Raw genomic sequence first — 27,908 nt, forward strand, 5'->3', positions numbered from 1 at the left:
CCAGTGGCACGCACGATGAAGGGCAGCTTCTCGCCGCTCATGGCCTGCATCTCGATCTTGAAGGTGTAGTCGATGCGCTGCCCCGACGCAATCCACGCCTTCTTCGCCAGCTTCACGTCGCAGATCAGGCGGCCCTTCTTCTCGTGGCGTCTCTGCATGTGGGCCGAGGAGGACATCTCCACCTCAACGTCGTCGTACATTATCTTCATCTCCATTGGAGTTGGACGAAGCAGCAATGTGGCATATATATTTATTACACCTAAAAATAAGTAACGCTATCGTCTTACCCCCCACCCACGTTAACCCTGCCCGTGTTAAAAAAAACAGACTGCTGCAAGCCCTTTTAGGGCTTGTTTGGATCCGCCCCCTCCAATCCACCAGGGGAATGGTTGAGTCCAAAGGAGCCCTCAGGGTAGATAGGGCAGAGGATGAGAAAAAGAAATAGAAGATAAGAAAGGGTTCCAGATACAAAAGTGTAAGAGGGAAAGAATAGGTGGAAGAATCTAAATTGAATTTGAGAAATTCAGGGATTCCAGATGTAAAAGTTCAGCCCATGTTGGGCTTCTAATGCTGGGCTGGAATCCGTCTCGTGGACCTTTTGCGCCAGAGGACTAGCCAAGCCATGGCCTGGCTTCTTTTCTTTTTTCCATTTTTATTTTTTTGGGCAACAAAAAATGTCTACGGGTATGGTCTGCTTCCCCCGCCCCGCCCTATACGCCAAAAAAACAATATAAAAACATATACGGCAAAAAAAACCGTAAACAAAAACCACCATCCCAAAAAAAATCCGCCATCTGCTTCCCCCCTCCCCTGTCCTATATACGAGAAAAAATCCAAGATAATGCCCCCTACCCCTGCCCTATATGAAAAAAAAATCCGAAACCAATGTCCCAATTTTTTTTAAATATTAGAGATAAAGCCCCCCGCCCCCACCCTATACCCAAAAAAATCCAAAACCACCGTCCCAAAAAAAATCTAAGATAAAACATATATGGCAAAAAAATCATAAAAAACCATCGTCCTATTTCCAAATAAAAAATACGACAAAAAACATTTTCCGGAAAAAACATATACGCAATAAACTCTCTCTGTGTAAAAAAATCAATCTCCTAAAAATCATATAAAACAGTTTTAATAAGATGTAAGTTTATTTAAAGTAAACATATGCAAATAACAATTCCCTCAAATTTGCCTTAGATAGCTATGGTGACCACAGGTGTTGCACTATAAAATGGATTTAATCGATTTCAAGTGATCATGTAAAGATCACTATTTATCCTTCACTCGACACGCGTTTGTGTTCTACCCGGTTCTGATACGAAGACCAAATCATGTGTTTGCGTCCGATACAAAATCTTCAAAGCTCATACGTTCACATCCTAACCGATTCAAATAAAAAGACAAAATCTATGTGTTCGCATCCAATACAAAGTCCTCATAGCTCACACGTTCATGTCAATTACTAAGGTTTACTTAAAAAATTTGACCCCCGTGCAACGCGCGGGCATTTATCTAGTATATATAAAATATCCTTCTCATGAAACAACCCAACCCGAGGATATTTATAGGGGATGAAGGAGCTATTAACGCGCGAGGTATGAGGAAGAGAATACAAGGCTGTTCCAAGAGCAAACACGTCTTTTCATGTCGGGGACGCGAGAGGTACGAGCAAGAGCAAGAGAATACGAGGTTGTTCCAAGGGCAAACACGTCTTTACTCTTTTCACGTTGGGGACGCGCAAGGTATGGGGAAGAGAATATGAGGCTGTTCCAGGGGCAAACATGTGTTTTCACGTCGGGGGAATGAGCCTTGTTGCGAAATGTGGATTTCCTGCTTGAAGCCGCAAACGGAAGCACCCGATTGCGAAGAAATCTGCTATAAAATACTCCGTATACTGACTGACTGCAGGCATAGTGATTAGTGAAGAAAGCCAAGTGGAAAAACTTCGTCAATTCTTGGTATAATCAATGTGCCCGCCAGATCGACATTCCGAGTTCCGACCCCTAATTCCCTATACTGCCATGCGCAATTTAAGGAGGTGGGAGTAGCGGTTTAAGAGCTCACACGTGCAATAAGTTGGATTTAAGTTGTCTTATAGTAATTTTAGGGTCCTTAATTTATGCATACAACCAAGGAGTGTTTTATAAATTGCACTAGTAGAAACCGCGAGCCCTGGCGCGCGTAGGCACATGCGTCATTGGTAATCTTGCAATGGTTAATTTATGAGGTAATCTAGATGCACAGCCAAAAAAATACCTAGAAAAGCCAAAAAAATATAATGTGCCATGGAGGGAGTAGTATCATGTCACAGGAACGGGATTCAACTATGAATAGATTACATGTCTAACATAGATGTGGCAGCCAACGCAATACACATTATAAGTGAAGTGTCTATAAACGGCTGACAACAGCAACCTTTTAATCCTTTATGTGGCTACTCAGCTGATGTATGGGGTAACGATCATTAAGCACTGTCATATACAGTCAAATTTGAAGAAGTGTTAACTAATCCTGTTTGTTACCTAATAGGAAAGGCCTATGCGGAGTTGTGGCAATGTCACAAATTTGATAAAAAGGGTGAATAAGCTTAGTACTTTTTTCACCCCCTGCAACATGGGGCAGGCATTGTTTTGCCGTTCTTCATGCCCAATAGTTATTTGCTTTCTTCTTGCTATTTGTTGAAGGCATTGAAACATGGGGCAGGCATTGTTTTGCCATTCTTCAGATGGCATGCCCAATAGTTATTTGCTTTCTTCCTGCTATTTGTTGAAGGCATTGGATATCTGTAAAGAGAACAGATGCAGTATTAGATCCTGCATGTTTAGGCAAAGGCTAATGGCATTTTTTGTTTTGCTACAAGAGAAAAGTATTGGATGAAGCGCCAATTGGTGTCACAACAGCAAAATCAATAATGTATGAAAAGTACAAAACATGGAGCCATTCTTAGAAAAAATGGTGTGAAATGTTCGGTCAAAAATAAATAAGACATATAGGGGAAAGCTCACACAGAAATTATGGATTTGTGCCTTAAATGATTTTATGTTTTCCACCTAAAGCGACAGGACCGCTAATATAAGGCTTTTGGATGGTTGTTACCTGCATCTGTCTATGTAGCCTCTGTTCTGAAGGAAAATGACGTGGTTCTTAGTAATGAAAACAAGGAGCCGCTAAAGCAAAAGCTAAAAAATGTTGTACGAGACATGATCCCAATAGATGAGCCTAGGAATAGATCATCGCAGTAGAACTCAAATTGAAAGGAGTGCCACTAATGATGTCAAGGATGTTCATATTTTGTTGTTAGGTAAGCTAACCTTTTTTTTCGGAAGAATAAAGTTGATGAACTGTCAGCATAGGAGGTGGACCTTATTTTCGAAGCAAACACAGCTGAGACTACCAAAAATCGTTAATGAACTAAATAGCAACCCTGTAGGTGAAATCTGTAGAAAAGTTCAGCTAAGGCTACTGTTGAATAGGAAAGCAATTTCATCTAACAAAAATATTGTTGAAAGAGGCATCTGATGGATATAAAAAGGCCAATTAAAGTGAAGAGATCAATTTTTTTTTACTTTGCTAAGCCCAGGCCTAGGTTATATGTATGTAAAACTCAGAAATTTTTTGGTATAAGCAGCAAAACACCGCCAAAACAAGGACAATAACAGTTATATAAACACCAACTACAACATAGCTGAAAGATGAGGCTGCATGAGACAAAACTGAGATGCGAACACATGGTCTGCAACAAATATAAAGAAGAGAGAAAATAATGTACTCTTCATAAGCGACTGAACAATTTATCAGTGAGTACGACCAAAAAAGAGCCAGTGTAGTACGTCTCGCTCGAATAATATAGGCAACTCAACCTCAATGCCATACAAATAGGTACCATCATCAGGAACCTCATGTATGATTGAAACACACGGAAGCTGACAACGGCATGCAACAAAGGTTATGAAGAACTATTTGACGGCAGCTAAGGATAGAAAAATTCCTTGTAACGAACAGAAATAACAGGGCAATAGGTTCATGAAGAACTATTATTTTTTGGCACAACAGCATAAAAATTCCTTGCAACAACGTACCCTGTTCAGTGCAAATCTAAAACAGCATATTTTTTTGGCGCAATAAGGCGGCAAACACAGGCAACTGGACATAGGGAGACATATATTTGGCGACAGAGCATAAGGTATGAAGTAAGGCCATAAAGGATAATCTGAAATCATAGAGACAATTGTGTAAAGACAAGTTATGGTGCGGTATAGGGAGTAGAAGAAGGACCTACACATGGTTTTTATTGACTTGGAGAAGGCTTATGATAAAATACCAAGGAATGTTATGTGGTGGGCTTTGGACAAACATAAAGTCCTAACGAAGTACGTCGGGCTCATTAAGGACATGTATAACAATGTTGTGACTAGTGTTCGAACAAGTGATGGAGACACGGATGACTTCCCGATTAGGATAGGACTACATCAAGGGTCAGCTTTGAACCCTTATATGTTTGCCTTAGTGATGGATGAGGTCACAAGAGACATACAAGAGGACATCCCTTGTTGTATGCGTTTCGCGGATGATGTAGTGCTAGTTGATGAAAGCTGGACAGAAGTGAATCCAAAACTGGAGTTATGGCGGGAGACTTTGGAGTCCAAAGGTTTTAGACTTAGTAGAACTAAAACTAAGTATATGAGATGTGACTTCGACACTACTACTCGGGAAGAGGAAGATATTAGTTTGGAAGGTCAAGTAGTGCCTAGGAAGGATACATTTCGATATTTAGGATCAATGCTACAAAGAGACGGAGATATTGATGAAGATGTTAGCCATAGAATCAAAGCAGGGTGGATGAAGTGACGCCAAGCATATGGTGTCCTATGTGACAAAAGGGTACCACAGAAGCTAAAAGGCAAGTTTTATAGGACGGCGATTAGACCTGCTATGTTGTATGGTGCAGAATGTTGGCCTACGAAAAGACGACATGTTCAACAGATAAGTGTCGCGGAAATGGGTATGTTGTGTTGGATTTGCGGTCATACGAGAAGGGATCGAGTTCGGAACGATGATATACATGATAGATTAGGGGTAGCACCAATTGAAGAAAAGCTTGTCCAACACCGGTTGAAATGGTTTGGACATGTCCAACGGAGACCTCCAGAGGCACCGGTGCGTAGTGGAATCCTAAGCCAGGATAGTAACGTGAAGAGAGGCAGAGGAAGACCAAAGTTGACTTGGGTAGAGCCAATAAAAGGAGACTTGAAAGGATGGAATATACCCAAAGACTTAGCCTTAGATAGGAGTGCTTGGAAAATAATTATTCACATGCCTGAACCTTGATTGCTTCTGCTGGGTTTCAACTCTAGCCTACCCCAACTTGTTTGAGACTTAAAGGCTTTGTTGTTGTTGTTGTTGTAAGCACATAGGTGTAAAGAGGAAATATGCGGCGACGAATATTACCTCATCTAACCTTTTTTTGCGTTGGTAGGCAGCAGCAGGTAGCTTGCAATGACCTTATCATCATATCCATTTTATGTTTTGAAAAAGAGAGAAAGCATGTAAAGTCTAGTAAGCTGGTATAGGTAGGAAATCAACATGAAAGGAGAGAAGGTTTAGATTTTGTTTAATATGGCCAGGCATCATGGATTATTAACTATCAGCTGTAAAAGATAATGGCTGCCATGTTTGGATAGCACATTTATAGCCGCTAGCAAAATGGATCTAACCACTAGTTTGTTTCATATAAGGAACTAAAACCTTAATGTGTTTAAGTTGGGTTTTATTTTCCTATGAGCTAACCACTACTTTATTTCATATAAGGTAAAGTAACTGTAGGCTTGGCCTTAAAGAAGCAGGTACTCAATTTGTAAAACATTAGCACGCTGCTATACCTGACTCCTGTTGTAAGTCTAAAACTGAACAACTGAAAAACACATCACCTAGTTGTTGTGAAATAATTCAGATTAAAACCAAAATAGTATCTATTTGAGTTGTTCAAAGCAAGTTATTGTGAACTGATAATGGGCTCCTGTTGCTCTGAACTAGAACAGTAAAGCGCGGAAACACTACATAGGAGTTAAAAAATGGAGTAGCCATTCAGCCACTATGTATATACTGGTGAGGAGATGGCTGCAGCAGCACAATAGACATGAATCAAAACATAGGCAAAGAAGATGCAAAGTCACTGCGTACAGGGTGACAAGCTCCTGAAGCCCTTTAGCAACATCATATTTACCGTAGTGAATCTTTTGATCGTAGAGGGGGATCGCTTCGTCACAACAAACTTGTAAAGTAACAAGACAGTAGGAATGACGAAGCTAAGGATCTTTTTTGAATGAAGATAGGTTTTTTAGAGGCCTCGGAAGCATAGCAATCATCATCTATTCATCAACTTGGAGCTTCAAGGCACGCTGACAACTGGCTTACCCTCACAAACTGTATGATAGAAGTAACAGCCATGCCCAGTACCTCATAAGCGAATGAACATCAGATCATATCATTGAGCAATGGATATAGACTTTTCATCACAGGCTCAAGAGGGGAAAATAGCAAGTGGAAAACGCTGAGAACATCATATCATAACCAATCTCCCTCTACAATCACAAGGTTCACCGCGGTAGGGGAGCTGGAGCACGTCACCCCAAGAAGCTATTTTTCATAGGCATAATTTGGAGCACCCAAATAGAGCACCGAACTGAGCTACTCGATAGGAATGTAACAACGTCAACATTGCAAATTTTTCGAAAAAGAAGCATGAGCAAGAGGCATACCAGTCAAAGACATGAGCACATTGAGGTACTATGACACTATTAATATCATCAGTGCATTTCTGATCGTAGCATTTTCATAAGCAATGAAGTAACACCGTGGGTACCTTCATAATCCACTATCAGCCAACCATCAGATCAATAACTGTCTTAGCTTTAGCCTCATCATATACCTGAGTACATAAACCATAAAAGGAAGAATGTGGCTACATAACAAACATCAATATCTCTAAGCTCGTCGTTAGCTCTTTACTGGCAGCCTTAACTGCATCTGTCTATGTAGTGAAAAACCACGCAAATGTACGGTTAGGATTCTAGAAGGAAACTGGTAACAAATAAGCGAAGGTATGTAGTGTATGGGAAGAGTACTTGCATCCTCTTTGTGCAGGGAAACAACAGATTCTGAATTTTGTTTAGCAACTAAACAGAACATGTTTTTTTTGCAGTGAAGAAAAATCGCCTTCTATAGATCATGTGGCGAAAACAAAATTACACTGTAGTAATACCAATGGGCCCAACAGGGAACCGAAAGGAAAAGTAAACTTTCACACAACGGAGAACTAACAAGCAAGTTTTGAACAAAATTGGAACTATGGCTATGTTAGCATTGACACAATACCAACATTCAGTAATTTTCAGCAGCAAAAAATCTAGGGACGACAAAATTGGCATGACATAACCTTAGGAATTATTTTAGGTTGTAAAATAGACACCAAATAAACCATGTTCGGCCAAAAATGAGAGACACTGCAAATAAGTATAAGCACGTATGAAATCAAATAAACCATATTGAGCCAAAAATAGGACACTATAAATTAGGAGACGAGGATGACCTGCAGGCAGCACGCCATCTTGTTCATCCGTAGACATTTTCTTTTCTAGAAAAGGCCTGTTGTCCTACTCGAGTTCATTGCTACATTTGTGAAGTTCTTGGGCATGGCCGCGCCCACCACCAGAGGCTGGCCGCGCCGATGCGCGGCGCCCGCGGGGGTGTGGTCGTTGTGACGCGACATGGAAGAGGGAGAGGGAGGCCACGCCACCGCGCAGCCCGTGCTGGGGCTGGGTCCATGCCTGAGGTAGAGGGAGAGAGGAAGAGATGAAGACTGGCACCTAGGGTTTCCTCATCACAGACGCGGCCGCGGTCGTTGGGAGAGAGAAAGGGAGAGCACACGAGGGTAGGGGAGGGAACGGCTGAGGCACCGGCGGGCCACCTCGGGCCGGCCGCACGCACGCGGGGAGCCGGCCGCGCCGCCCGCTGCCACATCAGGGGGCGCATCGGTGGGGGAGGGGAGAGAGAGAGAGGAAGGGGAGGGAGAAATGGAGATGAGAGGCAGGAGAGGGAGGGAGGGAGGAGGAGGAGGAGGAGCATGGCCGCTGCCACCGCTCGCGGCCGTCGTCGTCGCCCGTGCCCACGTCGAGAGAAAGAGCGAGGGGGAGAGAGCGAAGAGAGAGAGAGAGAGAGAGAGAGAGAGAGAGAGAGAGAGAGAGAGAGAGAGGAGGGGGTTAGAAGAAGAATCAGGAAGGGGAAGCGGAAGCTCCTTTATATAATTGATTCTCTAGATTCTAACGAGAAGCGAAAGAAGCAGGGGAGAAGCGAGAAAAGCTAACCAGAAGTAGGAGAAGTGGCTGCAGGCGGGAATCCGATTTAAGCGATCTTGGCCGTCGATTGGAAGATCGGACGGAGGACAGAAATGGGAGTGATGTGGACGGTGGTTCTCTAGAGGAGCCCTACGCGCTTTCTAGGGGAGAATGACAACAACTACTTGTACAATGATGTATAAGTTGTCTCCCTAAATTTTAGCTTATGAGGTGGTTGCTTGGCGTCTCTCCATCCTTCATGTCATTAAAATCCAATATGGCACTACATGAGACGTTCTATGAGACTGTTTAGGTGTACCAATATAATTGCCCTGACCATGGGTGGTAGCATATCACAAAGAAATCGGTGATTTTTTTTTTTGCCGTGGCACACGGACCGGGCAAGCTGAGCCCCTAAATTCATTTAAGCCCAACCCACTAGCAGGTCAGACCGTGGGCTGTGCTCTGTGGCCGATAAAAAAAGTCAGTGAAATCGCTGGAACAACCAGCCTAATAAGCCCAAAAGAGCAAAAGAGGGTCACCAGCCCACCTCAGTCCCAACAGGACACCCTTCTTCTCCAATCTTCCTGTCCCCGCAGCAGGGGGTGCTACCTGCCGACCCTCCCCCCACATGCCAGCATCCCGCCGACCACCCTCCCTTCCCTCAACAAAAAAAATTCCGCCCTCTTTCGTCACCAGGACCCAATTTAATTGTATTCTTGGGCTAAATAGCAGTCATGTAGTAAAAACCAAAATTGTTGATATCAACATATATCCCATGCTTTTAGAAGTAAAAAAAACCATATCTCTTAAACCAAGTATTCTAATTAAAATTCGATTGCACCATCATGTTCCTTACAATAAACTCTTCAAAATAAGATCCCACATGGGTATATTTCGATAAATTTTTTAACGCACATTTGTCTCATGATAAACCTATATTTAAAGATAATCGTCGAACATCGCAATAACACTACACGAATATCGCAGAAAATAGCATAGAACATCATACGTATACTATATGAACATTATATATACCATGAAATATAAAAATAAAGAAAACAACTAATGAAAGTAATTAATTATAGTCAAATAAAAAGAAGAAAAATGCTACCGAACATCGCAAATACATCATAGAACATCACATTAAGACTACACGAACATCGATAAATATAGCATAGGACATCATATGTATACTACGTGAACATCACAAATATTATGAAAATATAAAATAAAATAAAAAAATTAGTGAAGTAAAATTAATTAGAGTCAAATAAAAAGAAGAAAAATGCTACCGAACATCGCAAAAATGTCCTAGAACATCAATGTATGCTTACTGAACATCATAAAATACATCGTAGAACATTCACATTTCTACTCATGGACATAAAAAATATATCATACAACATTACCTGTATACTACATGAACATTGCGTATATCTATAAATAAAAAAGTGAAACATAAAAAAATAAATAGAAGAAAAGAAAGGAAAATAAAAAAGAATCAAATACGAAAACAGAAAAAGAAAGCAAAAAGAATAATAAAAGACCACCAAAAAAGAAAAAGGAAAAAAATGAAAGGAAAACAGAAATAGAAGAAAAGAAAAGAAAAATAAAAAAGGAAGAATAGATGAAAAGAAAGAAAAATAAAAAATAAAAGATAACAAAAACAATAGAACACAACAAAAAAAGAAAAGAAAAAGGGAAAAAATGAAGCAAGCCTTCCATAGTGCGATCCCCTTCCCCTTCTGGAATTCTCGCTGCTCCGCCTCACACACGTTCCGTCGCTTCACTCCTCGTTTTCGCACTTCCTCAATCCTCATCGTCGCCCTCTCCTCCGAACCCACCGCATCCCAAACCCCGAACTCCCATTCCCCGCACGTGGGTGAGATCCGATGAGGCCCTCCACCAATGCCGCCGCCGCCGTCGCCGGCCCCGGCGGCGCCGACGAGCCAGAAGCCTGGCACCACCAAGCGGCAGCGGAAGGCGGTGCCACTCGGCGACGTCACCAACCTTCTCCATGTTCATGGACGCAGCTAGTGCGTGGGTCTCGCGCTCGACGATGACGCCCTTGACGAGCTCGTTGAAGTGGTGGAAGACGTTGTCGTCGTAGCGGAGGCCCTCCTCGTCGTCGTCGGTGCAGGGGGCGATGGTGAAAACGACGGCGTGCAGGATGAAGGGCATCTTCTCCGTGCTTATGGACTGCACCTGGAACTCGAAGGTGTGGTCGACGGGGGAGAGATTGACACGCTACCCCGTCGGCGCAATCCACAATGCCTTCTTCGCGACCTTCATGTCGCCGTCCTTCTCGTGGCTGCACATTTCAATCTTGCCCACTCCTCGGAGTTGAGTAGGACGAGCGAGTGGTGGCTAGCATCTAGTATCTATTAAAAGACTGCCCCATAACGTGCCGTGCCATGACACGATGCGGACAGATACAGGGCCCATTTGAGAGAGCTCGGCTCCAGTCAAAACAACTCTAGTTGTAGCTTCACCAGTAGAGCAGATTCACTTAAGGAGCTGAACCAGTTTTTCAGACCGCTCGGAAAAACAGCTTCTTCGATAGTCCAAAAGAACGGAAAATCCATATTACCCTTTTTTCTTTCTTTTCCTTTCCTTTCCTTTCTGCCTTATCCATTCACACACGGCCACACGGGGCTGCATTGCACGCGAGTCGTCTTCTACCTCCGACAGCCGTGCTCATCTCCCCCGCGCGGTGAGAAAACAGCTCTCGAAACTGCTCATGAAACATACAAAATGGCCCCGTACTACTCATAATGGATTCCATTCATAATATAATGTCATGTGTCTTTCTTTCATTTGGTGCGCCGTCCGTGGGCCCCAGCCCGCGCATGGTGCGCGTGCTGCTGGAGAATTGACGGAATTGCATCTGAAAATAACGTTGTGTTAGGCTAGCGCTTCGTGCGGTGGCGAGACAGTACCGTGGGCAGACTCGGGTCACAAGAAAAGGGTCAAGAAAAAGAGTGCCATTAATCTCTACTATAACAAAATTATATTAAGTTCTTCCGAAAAATGTTCCTCGCTGAGAGCTTTCAACCATTATGCACCCAAAAACATGCATACAGTAATTCATCTTCATTAAAATCAAAGGCTAATAAAACATCTAAATCAAATCCGATGGCTACGATTCGATGTGGATGCCAGGCTTCTCACGCATCCACACCCCGCACGCCGACGCCGCGCCCTCACTCCTTCGCGCATCCCGCATGCCTGAGTTCGATTCCTACTTCCGCCCATGCATTTTCCTGCGTGCCTTCTAGCCGTCGCTCGCCAGTCGCCACAACGGCAAACACCGCTCCAGCCACCATTGCTGCTGCTCGTGGACTCGTGGTCTCGTGGAGGCTCCGCCGATGGCCATGGACCCGGACCGGGACCTGGACCTGGACCTGGACCTGGACCTGGACATGGACATGGATATGGAGACGCTGTGGCCGACGACGCCGACGCGGCGCTCGCCGGCGACAGCGGCGGCGAGGCCGAGCGCAACGAGGCAGCCGAGGCCGAGGCTGAGGCCGAGCGGTACGAGGCCGCCGAGGCCGAGTCCGACATCCTCCGCGACCGTTTCCGCCTCGCCGTCATCAGCATCGCCACCGCCGAAGGTAGCGTATCGTCCTCTCGCGCCTTCCTTCGTTCTTGTTGGGAGTTAAAGAGTCCGGTACAGTTTCTGTTCTCATCTTGAGATGCGGCGTCTGGAGCAGGAAAGAAGGCCGGGATGACGGTCGCCGACCCCGTTGTTGCCTGCATCGCTGATTTGGCGTTCAAGAGCGCAGGTCCTTCACCCAGAACCCTACCTTTACCTCCATTTGCTTCTGTAACCAGTAACCGCTTGTCGGCTTGTGCACGTTATTTCTCTTTGATTCATTGCAAGGTGCTATCTTATTCTGAACCTCTTGGGAGTACAATTTGTCTCGACCTGCTTGGGTTGCCAAGTTGACTGCTCCAATAAAATTAGTTTCTGTAGGAAATGCAGTACTGAAAGACTAGGGTGGTTCAGTTACATAATTCTCTCGATGGTTAGCAGTTAGCACGCGTTTAGTAGAATATGGTTGGTGCTGGAGAAAATATGAATGGTTAATTATGGATGCCTGCAACTTTTGACCTCCATCAGGCTTTGATTTTGTAAAGTTTGTAAATTTTTGTGGAGATAACCTGACAGGATAGCAATTCCTTACTCCTATTTCACAGCTGCAGCACCTGCCAGCTAGAGAGCAAAATACTGTAGAAAAAACAAAATAAGTCGCTGCACCTCCTTCAATTTTTGAAAACATTCACCTTTGCACTTAACGGTTTTGATGTTAGTTTTGCTGATGTGACGCCACATTAGAGGGGTAAATCAGACTAAGTTGAAAGTCCAAAGCGATAAATAAGATTAAAATCTTATAAAATAAATATCTAAAAATTAATTAAAAAATCAAAAAAAAATTCAAATATACTTTTACATAGAAAAATAATACAATTAAAAATCTCAAACCTGGTCTATCTTAAAAATCATAGAATATTGATCATCCGAACTACGTAGAATCACCAGTGAAGCGTTATCAGGACCGTAGTAAGCACTGATCCCTTGTCCTAGATAAATTTTCAATGTAGTTGTATTAAACTGTGTGGATGCATGCACCCTGCTGCACATATGCATGCACCCTTTGTTTAATATATTTAATTAATTTTTACAAACTATTAAATTTAATTAAGTCTTAGTGCAATGAATTATGGAGTGTAATGTGATAGGAAAATCTAGATGGTAGCACATGGGTCATGTGATATTTGTACAAAAAAAGCAAGTGACGCCACGTCAGATGAAGGTAAATCAGACTAGTTAAATGTTTATGAAGTAAATCGGGCTAGAAATATTTTTTAAAATATCCAAAAAAAATTCAAAAAATATCTAAATATTTTTACATAAAAAATAAGGCAATTAAAAATCATAAAATTTGGCTTACTCTCATAAAATTCATTTTTTTGTTTAAACTTGGAAAATATAATACTAGTTTCAATTTTTTTTTCTAAAATCATACTCTATCTTATGGTGCCTAGTTAAAATTGTTTGAATCTGAGAACCAGAGTGTAGCTCGGGTGGCAAGGCCCGGTGGTTGGGACCTTGCCGGCCGGAGTTCGAGCCCCCGTGGCTGCGAATTTTCGGTCTCTCACCGGGGTTTGCCCCCAATAAATTTCATTGCCTCTCACGCGTGGAGCCACAAAGAAAATGTGATGCGCTCGTCGCCTACAGAGCCACGATTGGATCCGGTGATCTCACAAAAGACACGATCTTATGATCTGGGTGTAGTTGTAGGTTTGTTTGTGTACGCGTGGTGTGAGTGTGGTGTGTGTGTGGGGGGTTGGTGTGAGTCTGTATATGAACAGATGCTACAGCTGTATCCAGATAAGAGGCATAAAAAAAATTGTTTGAATGTTGGACTCGTTTTACTGTACTTTTGCTAGTAGAAGCTCTTGTTATCTATTAAAATTAGATGATGTTGATCATCCAGACTACGCAAAAGCACCATTGGATCATCGTCACGACTGTAGTGGGCGATGGTCCCCTGCCCTAGATAAAATTTACAAATTATTTAATTTAATTAAGTTTCACTGGTCGAAAATTATGTGAATTTTCTATGAATTTTGTGTTAAGTAAAACAAAGTTTCTATAAACTTTCTAAGAGCAAAATTTTTTTCTGATTTTTAATTGCATTATTTTTTCATGTAAAAATATTTAGATCTTTTCACTAGTCCGATTTACCTCTCTCTGACGTAGAGCCACATCAGCAAAACCACCATCAAAACCAGTGAGGATGCAAAAATAAACAGTTTTAAATGTTGAGGCCTCGTTTGGATACTCTCGTATTCATCTCAATCCATTTTTACCTCAATACATATGGATTAAGGTAGATACACAGATATCAAATAAGGTCTAAACAGGAATGGAACGTTTGGATTCCTTACTAGAGCTCGCCTAGTCTAGACGAGAAAACTTCACGGCGTTTGGTTACTTTGCCCACCTGCCTCGTTACTTGTGCTTTCCAGTTTTTCCTTGCTTGCTCCAGCCAGCCAATCCGGCTCGCCTCCACTGGCGAGGCTGACCTTGCTCAGAAAGGCCAGGCGAGGAAACCCAGCAAGAAAACAAACGCTCCAGAAGTAATAAGCGAGGTAATAAATCGAGCAAAAATTGAAGGGGGCCGAAAGGACTTGTTCCAACTTCCAAGTCAAGCCTGCCCAACTCAGCAACGCAACAACCCTTTCAACCTTTCAGCATCTCCTGCAAAGCCTTCTTCCTCCGTCCCCCAATCATTCCGGATTTCTGTCTGCTCTGCCTCCGCACGTCTCCCTTTCCTCGCTTCACTCCTCGCTCCTCAACGTCCTCTGCGATGAGGCCCACCACCAGTGCCGCGATGGCGACGCCACCGGGGCAGGGATTATGGTCGTGCTGCCCATGATCTACAGCCCTCATCGTCAAATCGCCGACCATCCCATGGTTTGCAACTTTGCGCCAGGAGCGGGACTAGCGAGGGTCAACTGAGGAGGAGCAACCCCGTCACCGCCATTCCGCCAACAAGCGCAATACCAGTTCATGTTGCTGGAACCTGGAAGTGGAAAGCAACAGCAGGTGAGATCTAAGTCGCTTGGCTAATCGCAATTAGTCATACTTACTGTCCCACCCACCCGATTAGCCCGACTAGGTTTCTAGGATTCTAGTCGTCTGACTAGCAGTCGAGTTATGGAGATTAGTTGTCCGATCAGGGAGGGAGGACGGTGATTAGGCTGCACGTTGGGTTTGGCTGCCAGTTCATGGTATTGGGCTACCAATTTGTTCCATTTGTTTCCGCTAATCTATTCACAATTGGCTTTTTGCTGGCTTGCTCTTGCTCTGCGCCCCTGCGTAATGCTCTGCTCTGCAATTAGTAACCTCATATGTATGTTCAATTTGAGAAAAAAAATGCCATTTTGACATGACCAAATCCTATTTCGTATTTCTTTTTGTTTTGGTTGATTTTATAGCGAGTTTGTAACCTTGTCGACATAGGAAGCTGAGCTACCTCAGTTGATCGAGGGTGTGGATGTATACCAGACCACCCAGATTCAAGTCCTCGTCGATGCGCATTTGGGTCCGTATTTTCGTCTAGGATTTATTTTTGGTATAACCTTGTCAACATTCAAACTATTATGTTGAATGTATTACCACATAGATTCACATTGGGTTATCTTTACAAGGCTGTGAAGTTTCTAAAACTATGGCCAGCTGATTTATTCTTCTCGACCTGTGGGACGTGTTCAGCAGTTTGATACCAAAATTATGTTGAACTAATTCTTTGGATAATGCAAGGGGATTATAAGAAAGGGTTGTGGGAACATTTTCTTACCATCTATTTTTTTAAACCGTTAGCTAAACTTATGATTCAATAAATCTGCTTTATTGCACACTTGACACTTGTGACTAGCAAGAACAATGGAATATGACATTAACTTGTCTGTAGTTGTTGTTGTTGAATGATTCTCAAATATGATAATTGTCTTTGGTTCTTTAATTTCAACAAAACAGGAATATGATTTTTTTTATTTGCAGTATACTTGCTGTAGAGGTTCCTGACTCCTTGCGTCCGTGCCTCCGTTGGAGCAAGGGGCGGCCACCACCGGAAGCACGAACCAACTAGCACCTGTAGCGTGGTGATTGGCCTAGCTTTCCTGTTTATATACTTAGAGCTTGCTTCATATATTAAATTTGAGTTACCCATTTGATTAGGCAAACGATATCTTCACAACCTGCTAGATATCTATCACTCATGATACTCACAGTTCAACCAACAAAAAAAAGAGGAGAATTCAGACAAAATCTTGTGATTTGTGTTGTCAGTAATACTGCTGTCTTTGAACTAGTAAACTTACATTATATAATATGACGGGATATAAGGGTTGTGGGAACATTTTCTTACCATCTATTTTTCAAACCGCGAGCTAAATTTATGATTCAGGAAATGTTCTTTATTGCACACTTGTGACTAGCCCACTTACCATGTAGAGGGAATATTGAGGAGAGCAAGAACAAATGAATTTGATATTTACATGTCTATAGATGTTGCTCTTCTAGCATAGATGTGCTTCTTTAAAACTACTAAAACTTGTCACTTAGTCAGGAATAACTGTTCAATTCTAATTCAAAGACAAACACAATGCTGCCATTGATATTGCTCACTGGATTCGAATGATTCTCAAATACAAGAATTGTCTTTTATTCTTATTCGCAATATTACTTGTTGCAGAGTTTACTGCATCCTTGCGTCACTGCCTCCGTGGGAGCAAGGGCCAAGGGGAGACCACCGATGGAAGCACACCGACTAGTTATAGCCAGGTGATTGGCGCACCCTTCCTGTTTATCTACTACTTAGAACTTGCTTCATATTTTAAGTCTGAGTTACCCGATTTGATTAGGCAAAATATTTCTTTATAATCTGCTAGATAAGGACGGGAGCTATTCAAGAATACATTCCAAACCATGACTAACAGCCTGTAAAGATGTATCCCTCATTACTCACAGTTCAGCTAATAGAAATGAAAGGAGAATTCAGACAAATTCTTGTGATTTTTATTCTCAACGGTATTTCTATCTTTGAACCAGTAAAAGTACATTATATTAAAAATTAAAAATGCACAAATAGGAGCATCATATCATACATGATACTCAGATACATACAAGGAAATTAAAAAGAGAGAGAATAGAATACCAGGGATAAACAAATAAAGATCCATGGAATGCCTAGATCCAACGACGCCCCTGTGTAGTGGAACCACCTTTTTTGGTCGCATTCTCAGAACATGGCAAGGTTCTTTATGTGATTGGAATCTACTTTACAGCCTGTGGATTGGTAACTGAGTGGCGAACAAATGAGACGGAGGCGGTGATAACAGTGAGTAGTAGGAGCAGCATGAGCACCATGGCGAGGCAGGCGGCATGGGGCTCTCATCGCTATGACCATCATCAGATAGACCCCGAGAAGTACAGTGGAGAAGAAAAAGAAGCCAGCTGCCGTGACTGGCCCTACCATGTAGGAGTAGTATCCCATGATCCCAGTGACCAGGCCCTCTGCCTCATGCTCTGCTTTTGCTTCTGCCTCATGCATGCTTGGCAGCTTGCTTTCTCTCACCCTGTTCACTTGATCGTATCAGCCATGATACAGTATTTTTCTCTCACAACAAAACAGTATCAGCCAGCTTATAATCCACAGAAACGATCAAGCGAACAGGGTGTACCGTTGTGTTTTATTTTGTGTTTGAAACCTCATAAGTACAGCCCTAAGTTTATTATTGGAGAAGGGCATAATAATGATACTGAAAGGACAAACGAGCATGCTTGGGTTGTAAGGTGATACCAGGGGAGTGTGTTGTTTCTCAACATAAGCTTTTGGTGGCAGACTTTCGTTTTCAGGTGCGTGCCCGTAGGGATGAACAAGTTAAGATTGAAAGAACAAAGTGGTGGAAACTGAAAGGGGAGACGTCAGAAGTATTCAGGGAAAGAGTTATCAAAGAGGGCTCTTGGAAGGAAGAAGAGGACATAAACAACATGTGGGAGAAGATGGCAACCAACATTCGGAAGGTGGCCTCAGAGGTATGTGGAGTAACCAAAGGAAGTGGAGGCGGGGCTAAAGATACTTGGTGGTGGAACGAGAATGTCCAAAGGGCTATTAAGGAGAAGAAAGAGTGCTATAGACGCTTGTACCATGACAGGAGTGTGGACAACATAGAGAAGTACAAGGTGGCAAAGAAGACTGCAAAGCGAGTTGTAAGTGTGGCAAAAGGTAGAGCGTACAAGGATCTTTACCAACGTTTGAGTACGAAGGAAGGAGAGAATGACATTTATAGGATGGCTAAGGTTCGTGAGAGAAAGAAAATGGATTTCAACCAAGTTAAGTGCATTAAGGATGAAAGGGAGCATCTCTTGGTGAAGGAGGATGAGATCCGACATCGATGGCAAAAGTATTTTGACAAATTATTCAATGGTGAGAATACGGACACAACCTTTCAGTTGGATGACTCTTTTGATGACACCAATAGGCGCTTTGTGCGGAGAATCCAAGAATCTGAGGTCAGAGAGACGTTGAAAAGGATGAAATGAGGTAAGGCGATGGGACCGGATGGTATCCCAATCGAGGTGTGGAGATGCCTCGGGGACATAGCTATAGTATGGCTAACCAAGCTGTTCAACCATATTTTTCGATCGAACAAGATGCCTGATGAGTGGAGGAGAAGTATATTGGTACCGATCTACAAGAATAAAGGGGATATTCAAAGTTGTACTAATTACCGAGGAATTAAGTTGATGAGCCATACTATGAAGCTATGGGAGAGAGTTATCGAGCATCGCTTGAGAGCAATAACGCGGGTCTCTATGAACCAATTTGGTTTCTTGCCCGGAAGGTCAACCATGGAAGCCATTTTCTTAATAAGACAAGTTATGGAGCGGTATAGGGAGAAAAAGAAGGACCTACACATGGTTTTTATTGACTTGGAGAAGGCTTATGATAAAATACCAAGAAATGTTATGTGGTGGGCTTTGGACAAACATAAAGTCCCAACGAAGTACGTCAGGCTCATTAAGGACATGTACAACAATGTTGTGACTAGAGTTCGAACAAGTGATGGAGACACGGATGACTTCCCGATTAGGATAGGACTACATCAAGGGTCAGCTTTGAGCCCTTATTTATTTGCCTTAGTGATGGATGAGGTCACAAGGGACATACAAGGAGACATCCCTTGGTGTATGCTTTTCGCGGACGATGTAGTGCTAGTTGATGAAAGCCGAACAGAAATGAATTAGAAACTGGAGTTATGGCGGAAGACTTTGGAGTCTAAAGGTTTTAGACTCAGTAGAACTAAAACTGAGTATATGAGATGTGACTTCGGCACTACTATTCGGGAGGAGGAAGATATTAGTTTGGAAGGTCAAGTAGTGCCTAGGAAGGATACCTTTTGATATTTAGGATCAATGCTACAGAGAGACGGGGATATTGATAAAGATGTTAGCCATAGAATCAAAACAGGGTGGATGAAGTGGCGGCAAACATCTAGTGTCCTATGTGACAAAATAGTACCACAGAAGCTAAAAGGCAAGTTTTATACGACGGCGATTAGACCTGCTATGTTGTATGGTGCAGAATGTTGGCCTACGAAAAGACGACATGTTCAACAGATAAGTGTCGCGGAAATGCGTATGTTGCGTTGGATTTGCGGTCATACAAGAAGGGATCGAGTTCGGAACGATGATATACGTGATAGATTAGGGGTAGCACCGAGTTAAGAAACGCTTGTCCAACACCGGTAAAGATGGTTTGGACATGTCCAACGGAGACCTCCAGAGGCACCGGTGCATAGTGGAATCCTAAGCCAGGATAGTAACGTGAAGAGAGGCAGAGGAAGACCGAAGTTGACTTGGGTAGAGGCAATAAAATAAGACTTGAAATGATGGAATATACCCAAAGACTTAGCCTTAGATAGGAGTGCTTGGAAGACAGCTATTCACGTGCCTGAACCTTGATTGCTTCTGCTGGGTTTCAACTCTAACCTACCCCAACTTATTTAGGATTTAAAGGCTTTGTTGTTGTTGTTGTTGTTGTTGTTGTAACCTGGCTCATCCAGTGTGCATGTTGCATATATAGTTTCGTTGACCTCCTAGATTTGGTATTAATTAAATTATTAAAGTTTGGCAAAGTTGCGTTCTCAATAGGAGTAGAGCTTATCTGCTTATGCCTAAAATAAGGTCTGCAGCTCTGTCGTTAAAGTTTCATTTTCGCCTTCTTTTCCATACGTGCATCTACTTTCTTTCGAAACATTTTCACGATACAGCATATAGCAATATATGACACGAGTACTTTCAATGTTAATATATAGTACGATTACAGCTGCATTCGTGATGTTCTGCTCCTTAAGTTTCCATCCCTGCCATTGATCTCTGATTGCCATGAGGTTTAACCATAGTATATCACGTCCAATAACTATTCAAGGTTAGGTTACAGCACTCACAGTTCGGCTGACAGAAATGAAAGGAGAATTCAGAAAAAATCCATGTTATTTGTATTCTCACGATACACCGCTGTGTTTATCTGAACCAATAAATTAAAAGGAAAAAAAATTGCACAAACTTGAGCATGCATCGGACAGCATACTCAGATACATACAAGTAAACTAAAAGAAAAACAGAATGCCAGGGATAATTAAGTAGGCAAAGATCCATGGATCTACTACGTGACAACCTGTGGCGTGCTTCCCGAGTGCCCAACAACTGGGATGAAGGCGGCGATAAACGTGAGCATGACGAGGCCCACGACGACAATGGCCAGACACTTGGCGTGGGGTCGAGTCACAGCTCCCACCGTCACCACCATGGACAGATAGAGCCTGAGAGCTATCGCACACGAGAAGAAGAAACCAGCCGCGTTGACAGGCCCTACCATGAAGCGTTCGGCGATCGGCATGAAGAGGCCGCCAAAAGTGGCGATGCCCTGCGACAGGTCCAGCAGATGGCCCCGGTGTGGACTCTCCTCATCGTCTCCGATCATGTCCTGTGTGAAGAATGGCAACACGTGCCTATCGGCCGCGTGCTGCAGCTTTGGCTGGAGGAGGGCGACGACGACGGCTAGGAGTAGCGCGGCGAGGATGGCGAAGGCGTAGTGTTTGTTGAATGAGAGAATCAGAAGGCAGGTCGCCAGCTCTAGGAGGAGCCATGAGATGCAGACCAAGGCGTTGCCCCATTTTGACAGCAGCAGGATGAGCGCTGCATCCACGATGATAGCAACCAGGAACAGTGTGTCTTCGACGCTGAATGTTGTTGACGTAGAATAGTGATGGGTCAGGGACGCGTAGAACATGGGCATGGCGAACCAGAGCGCCTTCAGAGAATAACTGGACAACTATTTTATTTGCTGTTTGAGCTAGCCATCTGTGGTATCATCATTGCCATACACGACCTGCATTAAATTTAAAGATAATAAATTTTAGTTTTAGATATGCCGAAAGTAATAATAACGCAGTAATCTTAATAATGCAGTATGTTGTTTAAAAAATAATCATGTAATATGTGTGATTTGATATTACATGAAAATCAATATGCACTGCGTCAATGCTTTTTAATCCATAGTTTCAGTTTCAGCTTAGAAACATTAGTAATCATTGCCATAGTTAGAGCAACCCCAAGAGACTCTCTTTTCTCCACTCCTATGGACCGTCCGTGGTACTTTTCTCCACTCCTATTAAGATGAAACTGCAATCGTCCACAACATCGCTTCGGTCTGCCCCTGAGTTGGGCATGCCCCTCGGCTCCCCGCCCTGACAGGTGGGACCAGGCTCCCTCTCTCGTCCTGGGTCTCTCGAAAGCTGAGCATCTCTCGCGGACTCGAGCAATCCACGTCGCCACCGCCGCCCTTCCTCTCCCCATGCATGCGCCGCCGCCGCCTTTTCTCTCCCAGTGCCGGCTGCCATCCACTGCTTCATCTTCCCCATGATGTCATCCGCCACCCACCCTTTCTCTCCCCATGCCGGCCTCCATCAACGACAGCATTTAGATTTGGGTCACCTAGCCTTCTGCTCGTGGTGTGGACGGGGCACTTGCCCCGTTGCGCGTTGCTGTGCAGTAGCAATGGGAGGCCTTCTCAGCCGCCACCGGCCACCTGCTCCGCTGACCCGGCCACGCTTGCCACACTCTGAAGACAATCATGGCGCCTCCATCGACCTCGCCGAGGCATCCAGCCATGCCAGCAGGCCACTACCAGCTATGCTTGCTATTGGTCGGCCTAGACACTCGGGTGATTGCCACGCTGGATGTGATTTTCCTGTGCTTGTTGCTCTGTGCTGCTACTGCTTGCACTTTAGGTGTTCGATAAAATGCCAGTTCTACTTGATAAATTCATTGCAGTTTCTTTCAATATATGTTCTTGGTTTCCATGGTCACTACCTTTCAGTGGTTGCACACCTTCACTCAGGCATTTCAAAGACTAGCATCACTCGGTCATTTGAAAGAGAATTGGCATCTACATTAAAGAGGTTCTTTCAGCCGGAAGTGCTTGGAGATAGGTGCTAATGATTTTTTTTTAATTTGTGTGAGCTCATCTGCCTACGTTTGCATTCTTAGTTGGTGCAATCTCATCTTCATTGACAGAAAATAGGGTTTTACAGTTTAATCTCAACTCATGTGCAATGCTCTTTTCAGGATATCGCACAAGGACACATATCACACAGGGATGGATATTGCTTAGGAGCCAAAATATGTAGTTTAGTTTAGATATATTTACTGATGCTCCTTCTATTATCTGAGGTACTAGATAATATAAAGAGTAATGGTTTTATCTTGATCTGTTATGGAACTGTAGATATATAAGTACAGATAAAGGTGCAGAGCTGATGCAAATGAGAATGAATGATCCTTCATATCTTTGTTTCTATTCAAATAAAGTTATTTGCTACATCTTCTCACTTTTATGCAGTCTACTATACCTTTTAATTTAGCAGTGTATCAGACAACATTGCTCCCATGTATAATGAAAGCTAAAACAAAATATTATGAGTAATTGATGGAGCTTTATACCCAGGACGATAAATTTAAAATCTTAGTGCACATATCAGCATTGACCAATTAAAATGTTTTTTTTCTTTTATTTAGTGCACTGTATGAAATATGATGCCATTTATGAAGGGCTCCATCCAATGAATTGCTATCTTAGATAGGGAGTGCACTGTATTAACTACACAATTCTCATATTGGTGTTTACATGATGAATGGAGAGAGAAGTTTGCTTCATCATGTCACATTATCATTATCACTCTTATTTTAGCCTGCTCAATTCCATAGAGGTCATTTTTGGATGCTTAATACTGAAACATGTGTGAAAACATGGTCGTATACTGGCTTGAGTTAAACATGTGTGAAAACATCCAATGCCTTTCTTAATGGAATGGTTCTATACATATGATAAATACCCATGATCCCTTCTGCTGGTATACTGGCTTCATTTACAGTGCTATTTTTTGAAAAGTTTAGCTGACATCTGTGATGGTTCATGCATGCTTATACATTCTTGAAACCTTGGCCACTTCCCATCAGTTTGTATGGTTTTGTCCATCTATTAACTACAACAAAGATATTTTATTTTGTGTTGGCCTTGTGTGTACTTTTCTTTGATGAATGGAAACCGAATATGTTACCCTTGGAAAATATCCTGTAACAATGAGATCAAAAGTGCAGTTCTAAAAGTGTTGCTTTGCAACTGGAGAGAAAACAATAGTGCCTTAGGTTGCTAGCCAGGACTTTTTGGTCTGAATGATTACTGGTGTTCTGGCATTGTGCTATACCTAGGCGGGGAAGGCCATGCAGTGCATTGTTCCCCATCAACGATTTGAGTATGATATTTCAGAACAGTCCTCCTTCGTGTATCTGTCCATCCAGTCTGTTAAAGGAAAGGTTCAGATTGGCAAGGTAAGTGAGATTGGTTAAGGATATTGGGATGGCAACGGAAAGTGCATTGGAGGATAGATCCAACTCCTCAATATTAAGTACATTGCCAAATGAACCTGGTATTCATCCTTGGAATAAATCTCTGGACAGATTGAGATATATCATCATGCAGAGTTCACGGTAGAAAATTGGTTTGCAATTGAAGTTGGTAGCCTCCCTATGAATGCATTGTTTGATATGTCAATGGTTGTAAGGCTTCTGTATTTGGACAATGAAGTAGATAGGAAATCTAGATTCCCAGAGAGATGGTTCCCATCAACAAAGATGCAACGGAGATTCAGCAAGGTGCTAAATGACATCAACACTGATCTTGTCAATCTGTTTCCAAGTAAGTCTATTTGGGAAAGGTTTGATAGACTGCCTATGGATTCTTGAATGACACCAGTTATTTGGTTATTTGCAAGGCCTAGAAACTGGAGGTTTCTCAATTGTCCCAATTCTGGTGGAATCTCCACTTGTAGACTGTTCTCACTTAGGTTGAACAAAAGCAGGATGTGGTTGCTCAGTCAATTGGGATCATTCCAGTCAGGTTATTCATTGACAAGGATATTGCAATAAGGCTTGGAAGTGTTGCTAGCCATAACGGCACAGAACAAGTGAAATTATTCACAGCAACTTAGAGTGTGTCAAGGTTCTGACACGTAGAAAGTACTAAAGGGGTGGGCTTGTTGAAATGGTTTTTGGAGAATCAGCATTTGCAGCATAGGGACGTGAAAGCTCTTATTTCCAGGAATGGGACCTGAGAGGTCGTTCCATCCGACAGATAGTGCTTGAAGCTGGGAAATATTAAACAAAGAAGGTGGCATGGAGCCTGAGTTTTTTTTTCTAGGACAAGCACTATCAGGAATTGCTTCTGTCAACCTATTCGAGCCAAGACATATTTCACTCAAATTCGGTGTGCTATTGAACAAGCCCTGCAGAATTCTCCGCTTGGGAGAACACAAACAAGCAGAACTCATTTTGCTGAAAAAGGGCATCTCATGGCATCATATTGATGACCGAACATTTCATCATAGATCCTCCATTGCAGGTACCCGATACCCTACACTGTTGATTTGTCACCTTGTAGTAAGAATTGAAAATAATAATTAAAAGAATTGGCCTTTACATCTTTGCATCGCAGGGAGATTAATTGCTTAGTATGGAGGAGGCTATACAAAACTACTAGCTGCGTTATAGCATCGGCAATGTAAGGATTCTATTTGTAACTGCTCTATACTCTACAATGATGAAAATTTTAGAGCACTTGTTGAGGGTGAATTGCAAGTTGCTACTCCGTCTACAACGAGGCTGGCAGCTGTAGTAAAATCTGCCTTTACTGTATGAATAAATACTCCCGTACTGACATCCAACACTGGCACACCGTCATCATGTATTTGTTTGCTACTCCCTCTATTTCAAATTATAAGACGTTTTGGCTTTTCTAGATTCATAGCTTATGTCGAAATATATGGCAAAAGTAATGTATCTAAAAAAAGGCCAAAATGTCTTATAATTTGGAGTGGAGGGAGTAGCATTTAGCTGCTTCTTTGCATGCGGCATGTAGTAACTATTATATATTCAACCATCTGTATTTGACTTTTCAAACTTTAGTAGATCCTAATGCTTAATGACATGATTGACCGCTGAAATAGACATGCTCTCCCAATCAGCCTTCATTAAAGGAAGGTTTATTCTCGAGAGTGTTGTGGCTACCCATGAAATTATTCATGAGGTCCATAAACGAAAACAGGAAGGTGTGGTGTTGAAACTAGATTATGAAAAGGCATATGATAGGGTCAGCTGGTCTTTCCTTGAGGAGATGCTTGAGACTAGGGGTTTTGGTGGAAGATGGAGAGGCTGGCTTCAACAGGTTGTAGAGGAGGTTCTATTTGTATTCGTATCAATGATGAGAATAATATCTTTTTCAAGCCTGGGAAGGGTCTAAGGCGGGGAGACCCTTTATCCCCTTTGTTGTTCAATTTAGTAGCTGACGTTTTCTCTAGAATGCTTATGAAAGCAGCTAGGCATGGCCTTATTTCTGGGTTATTACCACAAGTGGTAGAGGGGGTATCATCAGCTTGCAATATGCTGATGATACACTGCTTTTCTTAGAAAATAATCTGGAAAAAACTTGCAATTTGAAATGGCTTCTAGTTTGCTTTGAGCAAATGTCAGGCATGAAAATTAATTATGATAAGAGTGATTTGTTGACGGTGGGTTTAGAAGAGGTTCAGGCTAATGAGTTTGCTAGACTATTCTGTTGCAAAAAAGGTGATTTTTCTATTAAGTACCTGGGGGTTCCCCTTCATTATACTAAGCTGACAAGGAAAGACCTGCAACCTGTGGTGGACAAAATTATCAAAAGGATAGCAGGTTGGAGGGGTAGGCTTCTGTCTTATGCTGGGAGGCTTGTTTTACTAAAAGCTTGCCTGGCTAGTATTCCAATTTATTTGTTGTCCATTATAAAATTCCCTAAGTGGGCTATCAAAATGATTAAGTCTCAGATGGGGCATTTCCTGTGGAACAACACTAAAGACACACATAAATATCACTTAGCCAGCTGGCAGTTAGTGGCTCAAAAAAAGGAAGAAGGAGGACTAGGTATCCCGGATTTGAGGAGCCTAAACTGAGTTTTGTTAGCTTCTTGGATCTTTAGATACCATCTGCATAAGAATGCTATTTGGGTTAAAATTGTGGAGTTTAAGTATAATACCAATGATCCTAACATCTTTTGCTGCCCAGCTCTTGGATCATCCCCTTTTTGGAAAGGGGTCCTCTGGGCAGCTCAAGCTGCCCATATGGGCGTCAGATGGGTAGTAGGGAATGGGAAGAAGGTAAGATTTTGGGAAGATCAATGGGTAGGAAATACAAGTTTGGCCATTATGTTCTGCCCGTTGTATGTCATTAATGAATAGCATGGTAAGGCTATAAGCCAGGTTTGGGATGGGCAGGAGCTTATGCTTACTTTTAGAAGAAATGTATCCGAGGCTCTTATGAGCATGTGGTGGGAGCTCTGTGGTGTAATAGAGGGAACCATCCTCAACGATGATGAGGATCAGATTTTGTGGAGTTATACCTCTCATGGCACTTATGCAGTCCAATCTCTTTATGCTAGGATTAATTGTAGAGGTGTGTTTCCGGTTTATACTCATGCCATATGGAAGCTTGTGATTCCACCTAGAGTACAGTTCTTTCTGTGGTTGCTCTCGCATAACAGAATTCTTACGAGGGATAATTTACAAAAAAGAAGGGATGTTTCGGATCCCACTTGCCTTTTTTGCAGTGAACATGAATCCATTCTGCATTTATTTTTTGAATGTTGTGTAGCTGTGAATGTTTGGAAGTTGGTTGCTGAGGTGATAGGTGTGGATATCGGGTTTGACTATGAGTCTGTAGCTAAGTTGTGGATTGCGAATAAGAAACATTTGGTTACTAATGTGTTTTCGTCTGCTGTTTTGTGGTCCTTATGGAAGTTAAGAAATGAAATTTGCTTTCAGGGGGGGTTTTGGCTAGGTACAAGGATGGTGCTGATCAGGATCACAAAGATGCTAAGGGGCTGGTTTTCAATGTTCAAGCAGGAGGTTCGTGTGTTGCTAGAGAGCAGAATTGTTAGGATGGAAGAATTGTCAAGGCGCCCAACACAAATCGAGTGGAAGGAGGAGATGACAACAGCTACATCATCACATTTGGTTCCATCGGAGTCTCGGTCTTCAACAAATGCCAGGAGTGATTTAGCTTTTGCTGGGGTTCTGTAACAAGCTGATGAGTTTTCTGTGTGATTCAGTGTGTTGCGCTTATGCGCCTGAATTCTGTCTGAACTTGAACTGTTGGTTGCTTTTTGAAATATAAAAGCAGGGGAGACCTTTTTGTCTAAAAATAGACATGCTCTAATGAACTCCCATGCAAGTATTGCAGCCGTGGATTGATGGGATCAAGATTGATCCATCTTATATGTGTGTGTGTATATATATATATATAGTTTGGTTAATATTTCATTTCCACTTGTACCAGTGATGCAAATTAATAGATCATGTGTCGCTTTAACTTTATTATTGGTGCCAACATTATTTCAAAAACCC

General features: G+C 42.6%; 1 protein-coding gene, 1 long non-coding RNA gene and 2 pseudogenes across 2 annotated transcripts; 3 read left to right on the forward strand and 1 right to left on the reverse strand.

Annotated features, from left to right (window-relative positions):
* The first annotated feature begins 11,734 nt into the window (after positions 1–11,734).
* Positions 11,735–12,434, forward strand: LOC136486065 (protein MHF1 homolog; annotated as a pseudogene).
* Positions 12,435–14,640: 2,206 nt separating this feature from the next.
* LOC136486066 (uncharacterized) lies at positions 14,641–27,824 on the forward strand. The gene is made up of 4 exons (XR_010766650.1): positions 14,641–14,955; positions 15,913–16,013; positions 16,607–16,695; positions 27,408–27,824. It is a non-coding gene; the product is annotated as an uncharacterized lncRNA (long non-coding RNA).
* Positions 16,609–22,538, reverse strand: LOC136486064 (uncharacterized). The gene has a single exon (XM_066482839.1). It carries the CDS (start codon positions 21,212–21,214, stop codon positions 20,582–20,584), a length of 633 nt encoding a protein of 210 aa, XP_066338936.1. The 5' UTR covers positions 21,215–22,538; the 3' UTR covers positions 16,609–20,581.
* On the forward strand, positions 23,701–27,458 carry LOC136485604 (uncharacterized; annotated as a pseudogene).
* Positions 27,825–27,908: the final 84 nt, after the last annotated feature.

The sequence above is a fragment of the Miscanthus floridulus genome, chromosome 10 (genome assembly GCF_019320115.1).
Source record: "Miscanthus floridulus cultivar M001 chromosome 10, ASM1932011v1, whole genome shotgun sequence".
Classification (NCBI taxonomy): domain Eukaryota; kingdom Viridiplantae; phylum Streptophyta; class Magnoliopsida; order Poales; family Poaceae; genus Miscanthus; species Miscanthus floridulus.

What these genes read in the sequence shown, in the direction of transcription:
- LOC136486064 (XM_066482839.1), bottom strand. Translation starts at nt 21,214, where the DNA reads ATGCCCATGTTCTACGCGTCCCTGACCCATCACTATTCTACGTCAACA.